We start from the raw sequence: 6,979 nt of genomic DNA, 5'->3' as shown, positions 1-6,979 counted from the left end.
GGAGGAACACCAGAGTCTGTGGCCTGGACTTTAAACTGAAAGGTTTTCATCTGTTCATAGTTAAAAGACTGTAAACTGACTATGTCTCCTGTCTCTGAGTTGATGTTAATCATTGTAGATAGTGGCAATGAGTTACTGTTGTCATGTAGTAATGAATAGGTCACGTGGCCATTTTGATCAATGTCTGCATCAGTAGCTAAAACAGTTTTTATAACTCCTCCTACTGGACCGTTTTCTTTCACGTATATATTAATAACACTTTCTGTAAACACAGGTCTGTTATCATTTACATCTGAGACGTGCACAGTAACAATACTTGTGCTGGAGAGAGGTGGACTCCCTTCATCAGTAGCTGTGATGCTGATGTTGTACTGCGAAGCTCTTTCTCTGTCTAGAGGACCGTCCACCACCAATGAGTAATAGTTCTTATAATTTGACTCTAATCTAAAAGGGACATTGTTGGAAATTTTACAGTCCACCATCCCATTTTTACCTCCATCTTTATCAACTACTGAAACAAGTGCAATAGCAGTACCAGTGGACGCATCTTCTTTAACGATGTTTAACAGTGATGTGACTGAAATCTCTGGTGCATTGTCATTGACGTCTAAAACTTCAATCAATAATTTGGCATGTGACGTCATAGGTGAGGCAGCTCCGTCACTCGCCTGTACTCGAATCTCAAAAGCATTATTCTCTTCAAAGTCGATGTTCTTTATATTTGTGACAGTCCCCGTTTTTTCATCTATAGCAAACAGATCATTTTTGGCCACTCGGTCTACTTTACTTAAGGAATATAATATTTGCCCATTTTGGCCTTCATCTGCATCGGTAGCATTTAGTGTTATTATTGATGTTCCTATTTTTACATTCTCATAAACACTGGCTTTGTACAGTGTTTGGCTGAATACAGGAGGATTATCATTAATGTCTAAAACACTAACTACTATGTTCATTGTGCCAAATTTAGCAGGAGTCCCCCCATCAATGGCAGTCAGTGTGAGGCGAATCACAGGCTGTTTTTCTCTGTCTAAAACTTTTTGAAGAACTAATTCGGGAGTTACAGTCTCTCTTTTATGGGTAGCCAAAGAGAAATGTTCATTTTGACTGAGCTTGTACATATTTACAGTGTTTTTACCCACGTCTGCGTCGTGAGCTCGTTGTAAGGGGAATTTTGTTGCTGTTGCTGTGATCTCAGTTATGTTAATTACCTGTAACGTGCTGAAAAATGATGGGGAATTATCATTTACATCTAAGATGATCATTTCAATACGGTACAGCTTTAATGGATTGTTAATAACAGCTTCTACACTGAGGGAACATTTGGGCTCGTCGCCGCAGAGTTCTTCTCGATCTATTCTCTCATTAACATAGAGGACACCAGTCTTCAGATTTACCTCGAAATATTTCCTCTTTGATCCAGCAACGATCTGAAACATGCGAGACTCCAACTCCTGGACATTAATGTTCAAATCTTTAGCGATATTTCCAACAACAGTCCCCAGGTTTACCTCCTCTGAGACGGAGTAAGAGAGCTGTGCAGACACGGTTTCCCAGTAAAAAGCAATCAGCACAAACAAGAGAGATATCCACAGAGAATGGGTTCTGCTCCTCAAAGCCATAATTCCTTTCATCGAGAACGGGTATATAGCCAGACATAAACAATATGCTACTGCAACCACGAGGCCGACATCAGGGACGAAATATTCTACTGAAGTACTTACACATTTTCAGGACTAAACAAGACAATGGTTCTCTGTCGTCCGAGCTCTCTTTGTGACAAAGCACACCGACGCACGATCCGCTGAGTTTGGGAGGAGCACTGACTAACCAAGGCGAACCTCTTAATGTGATAGTCTATACTGTCCCCACGTGGACATGTGTCATAACTACATGATACATCAAATACAGCAATGCTTCAACCTGCCATTCTTGGTTTTCCTCAAACAGAAATAATTATCCTATTAAATGTGTCAGAATACAAACAAAAACTTCCGATTACAAATATTCAAGATATATTATGAAAGTTGTTTTTTAAATCATATTCTCCTCCTTATGCACTTGGATTTTTCACTTACAAGCAACATGACGAAAAACGAAATCAAAAGAATTTGGTTCAGCATAAATTATGAAATCTGTCACTGTGGAATCAACAGCCACAGTGACATTTAAAACCCACCAACAAATGAACAGCACGCTACGGTCTACAGCACGAAAATATAAAGTTAGTTAAATGGTTATTTTTACTTGACATTACGTCTTCTTTGATTAACACAGAAAGCCTTGTAAATGCCATAGAGTTTAAAATAGTGTAAATACTGTTACTTAATACAGCTATATTCTTAACTTTGGTGAGATGTTTGAAGTACTCTATTAATAACCACTGTATAAGGTATGTGTAAAAGTACTCTTATATAAGGTTCACCTGACCATGGTCTTTAATTATTTTCTATATGCTTAAAAAAATACCAGCCACTCACATTCAAATAATGTTGTTCAGCACCACGGATAGTGACCTTCAGTCTACAAAACAGCAGTGAATAGGATTACACATTCAGTGGAGATGTACTTAGAGTTTAAGATATCAACCTAATCCAACTATTATTCATATCACGATAGTTCAGATTTATTGATTTGAAAGCTACATAGCACAGAGGCCTCGGAAACAACACAAATAAAGATCGAATCCCATTATCAGTATAGAAATATTGCAGTTATAAATACTTAATGCAGCTGTGTCCTTACCTTATCTTTACTGGGTAAAGTCTGAGTCCTAGTGAACGTGTCTCCTCCGTTAATACTGATCAGCTCCGCGTCTACAGGCGGAAACGGTGCGGGGAAAACCACTACGTCACTCTTGAGCGTGTCTGAGCTGAAGCAGACGTCATACTGCTGAGTAGATTTAGAGTAAGACCAGCTCCCGTCAGGGTGGGTGGTGATCATGGGGGCGCTGTACCTGCTGAAACTGCCGTCTGTCCTGTGACATTTCACAGCTATTAAACTGATGAGGCTCAGTAGGAAGATGACTGACACCGACACGATGGCAATCAGCAGGTACAGGTTTAGATCCGAGAAGCTGTCCTCCTTTATGGGTACATGTCTGAACTGAGTCTGGATGTCAGCTGAGCTTTCAACCACCGTGACATCAATAGACACAGTAGCTGACAGGGAGGGTTCTCCGTTATCAGAGACCAGCACCACCAAGGGGTGAGTTTTCAGGTCGTTGTCACTCATCCTCCTCTTAGTCCTGATTTCCCCGGTGCTGGTTCCGATCCGGAAGAGGTTGTTTCCTTTGGGCTCAGAGAGGTGATAAGAAAGCAGCGCATTGTATCCCGAGTCAGCGTCTACAGCCCTGATCTTTGCCACAAAGTATCCCGCTTCAGCAGAATAGGGGATGCTCTCAGTGTTAACGGAGCCGTGCTCAGAATAGGGCGCGAGAATCGAGGGACTGTTGTCATTGTCATCCAGGATGAAAACGTTGACAGTCACGTTGGTGCTGAGCGGAGGAACACCAGAGTCTGTGGCCTGGACTTTAAACTGAAAGGTTTTCATCTGCTCATAGTTAAAAGACTGTAAACTGACTATGTCTCCTGTCTCTGAGTTGATGTTCATCATTGTAGATAGTGGCAATGACTTACTGTTACTTTCGATAACTGAATAGGTTACCTGAGCATTTTGATCAACGTCTGCATCAAGTGCAGATACTCTTTTTAGAACAACTCCAATGGCACTGTTTTCTTTCAAATAAACATTGACTAAATTCTCTGTAAAACGAGGCGGGTTGTCATTGACATCGGAAATATAAACTGTAAGGTCCCTGGTGGTCGTGAGAGGTGGGGTTCCATCATCTATAGCTGTGAGGGTGATATTATAATACGAAGCACGCTCTCTGTCCAGCTGCCCGTCTACTACCAAAGAATAATAATTTTTATAATTTGTTTCCAATTTAAAGGGGCTGTCATTTTTAATATCACATTTAACTAGTCCATTTTTACCTCCATCTCTGTCCAGGACTGACACAAGTGCAACAGCGGTACCTTGTTTTGCGTCCTCTTTTACTGTGTCAGTCAGTGATGTTACAGATATTTCAGGAGCATTGTCATTTAAATCCACCACCTCTATTAATACCTTGGACTGTGCTGCCATTGGAGGCTGTCCTCTGTCACTAGCCTGCACACGGATTTCAAAAGCAGGGTGCTCTTCAAAGTCAATGTGTCCCTTAACTGTCAATAAACCCATGTGCTCATCAATTTGAAATATTTCCAAAACATGATCTTGATCTTTGCTGCTCAGTGAATATGAAATCTCCCCGTTTGGCCCTTCGTCGGCGTCTGTTGCAGTTACTTTTATTACTGATGTACCAGGCGAGACATTTTCAGTAATACTTGCTTTATACAGTGATTTGGTAAAGACTGGGGTGTTGTCATTATTATCCAAAACATTTATTATTATCTGTGATGTTCCGGATTTTGGTGGCGTCCCTCCATCAACAGCAGTCAACGTGAGTGTAATTACAGGCTGTTTTTCTCGGTCTAAATGTTTCTGGAGGACTAGCTCTGCAGATACACTCTCTCCTTTGTTCACCGACAATGAAAAATAGTCATTCTGAGTGAGCTTATATGTATTAACACCATTTTTTCCTACATCGGCGTCATAGGCCGATAGCACAAGAAATTTCGTCCCGGGTAATGTGCTTTCAGCTATTTCAAGGTTCTGTGAATTAGTGCTGAAAGACGGATAATTGTCATTTACATCAAGAATATTTATTTCTAACCGGTAAAGCTTCAGTGGAGCATTTATCACAGCCTCTACGCTCACTGTGCATTTCGCTGCCTTGGCGCACAGCTCCTCTCTGTCTATTCTGTCATTCACAAAGAGAATACCAGTCTTTTGATTTACCTCGAAATATTTCCTCTTCGATCCGGTAACAATCTGAAACATACGAGACTCCAGATCATCGACACTGAGGTTTAAATCCCTGGCTACATTTCCAACGGTAGTCCCTGGGTTCACCTCTTCTGATATGGCGTAAGAGAGCTGCCCTAACACCGCTTCCCAGTAACAATCCAGTAGCACAAATAGAAGGTATGCCACCACAGCACTCCTGTTAAATGAAGACATAATCCAGTCCGACGTGAAACCAACATAGAAACAAGTCTAATGGATGTCGAGTAGTGACAGAAACGGGGTTTGTTTTCTTCTCATTTGTCCATAGTACAGATCGTGTCCCAGCCTTCCTTCTGTACTTCTGAGTCTCTTTGTGTCAAAGCCCAACCCGACATCCTCACACACTTAATCTGGGAGTGGCCTCAGGATTTGAATAAACGCCGTCTCTGTGTTATGGTCTATAGTGCCTCCCTATGGTCTTGTTGACAAATTACATTACAGAAGAAAAAGCTGTTTAATGTTCCACAAACCATCTCTCTTTGATGCAGCGCAGTGTGAATATGCATTATATTCATTTCAAAATAAGGCTCAGCATAGTTGTCTGTGGGTGTCATGTTTATGCCTTCGATGAAAATGTATTTTAGGCAGTTTTAACCAGGAAAACAGGTTTAAAATGCATCTTAAATTAGATGACCAAATAGACTAATTAACACCTCATCGCTAATGTTATAAAAGGCCATTAAGGAAGCTGAAAGAAATGACAGAAGGCAAGAGGCATTAGAAAATCCTTGATAGTGAGACTCGAATATTATGGCGAATGAATGAACTATGAAGAAAACAACGTAAACGTCGCACATTCAAATTTACGTTTTATACTTTCCAGCCACAACAACTAGCTTGTTGTATCAATGCCACAGTCAAAGATAAACTGATAAGTATGACACTTGCCAAATTTGAAGGAAAATAATGAATAAAGTTCTGTATATATCAACATCATACTGCTGTGACTTGAGGTTAGAAGGTTTTCAATGAAACCTCTGTTTATATGTATAAGAACAGAACAACATCAGCACAATTATCTGCACAAACTAGTATATGTAGACAGTACAATGGACTGCGACTGTTGTAATGAACCTCAAAGCACGGATCCACATTACAATGTAAAACTTTACATTTTCAAACAATATAATTACGAGGAAATAGAAGCAATAAGTGTCAACAACAGCACGTTTGAACTGTGTAATATACTTAGAGACACAGAAGGAAGGAAAAACTAAGTTAATAAAAAGGAAACAAGGCCAGTGTTTAGTGAGGCTCACTGTTTTGTCTAAAGTTATAAACTGCTGTCCTTACCTTATCTTTACTGGGTAAAGTCTGAGTCCTAGTAAACGTGTCTCCTCCGTTAATACTGATCAGCTCAGCGTCTACAGGTGGAAACGCTGCGGGGAAAACCACTACGTCACTCTTGAGCGTGTCTGAGCTGAAGCAGACGTCATACTGCTGAGTAGATTTAGAGTAAGACCAGCTCCCGTCAGGGTGGGTGGTGATCATGGGGGCGCTGTACCTGCTGAAACTGCCGTCTGTCCTGTGGCATCTGACAGCTATTAAACTGATGAGACTCAGCAGGAAGATGACTGACACCGACACGATGGCGATCAGCAGGTACAGGTTTAGATCCGAGAAGCTGTCCTCCTTTATGGGCACATGTCTGAACTGAGTCTGGATGTCAGCTGAGCTTTCAACCACCGTGACATCAATAGACACAGTAGCTGACAGGGAGGGTTCTCCGTTATCAGAGACCAGCACCACCAAGGGGTGAGTTTTCAGGTCGTTGTCACTCATCCTCCTCTTAGTCCTGATTTCCCCGGTGCTGGTTCCGATCCGGAAGAGGTTGTTTCCTTTGGGCTCAGAGAGGTGATAAGAAAGCAGCGCATTGTATCCCGAGTCAGCGTCTACAGCCCTGATCTTTGCCACAAAGTATCCCGCTTCAGCAGAATAGGGGATGCTCTCAGTGTTAACGGAGCCGTGCTCAGAATAGGGCGCGAGAATCGAGGGACTGTTGTCATTGTCATCCAGGATGAAAACGTTGACA

At 41.5% G+C, this 6,979-nt stretch overlaps 1 protein-coding gene across 1 annotated transcript in view; it reads right to left on the bottom strand.

Annotated features, from left to right (window-relative positions):
- Positions 1–1,203: 1,203 nt before the first annotated feature.
- The window catches only part of LOC109951814 (protocadherin alpha-6-like), a 7,943-nt gene continuing 2,167 nt past the window's right edge, over positions 1,204–6,979 (bottom strand). The window contains exons 2-6 of the mRNA XM_020586515.1: positions 6,241–6,915; positions 3,996–4,170; positions 2,746–3,908; positions 1,398–1,535; positions 1,204–1,221 (exon numbers count right to left, since the gene is read on the bottom strand). Coding sequence (XP_020442171.1) covers positions 1,204–1,221; positions 1,398–1,535; positions 2,746–3,908; positions 3,996–4,170; positions 6,241–6,915 — 2,169 coding nt within the window. The remainder of the gene's footprint in view (positions 1,222–1,397; positions 1,536–2,745; positions 3,909–3,995; positions 4,171–6,240; positions 6,916–6,979) is intronic.

Source organism: Monopterus albus, unplaced genomic scaffold, assembly GCF_001952655.1.
Source record: "Monopterus albus unplaced genomic scaffold, M_albus_1.0 scaffold411.1, whole genome shotgun sequence".
Lineage (NCBI taxonomy): Eukaryota > Metazoa > Chordata > Actinopteri > Synbranchiformes > Synbranchidae > Monopterus > Monopterus albus.
This window is presented reverse-complemented; position numbering and strand designations above follow the sequence as displayed.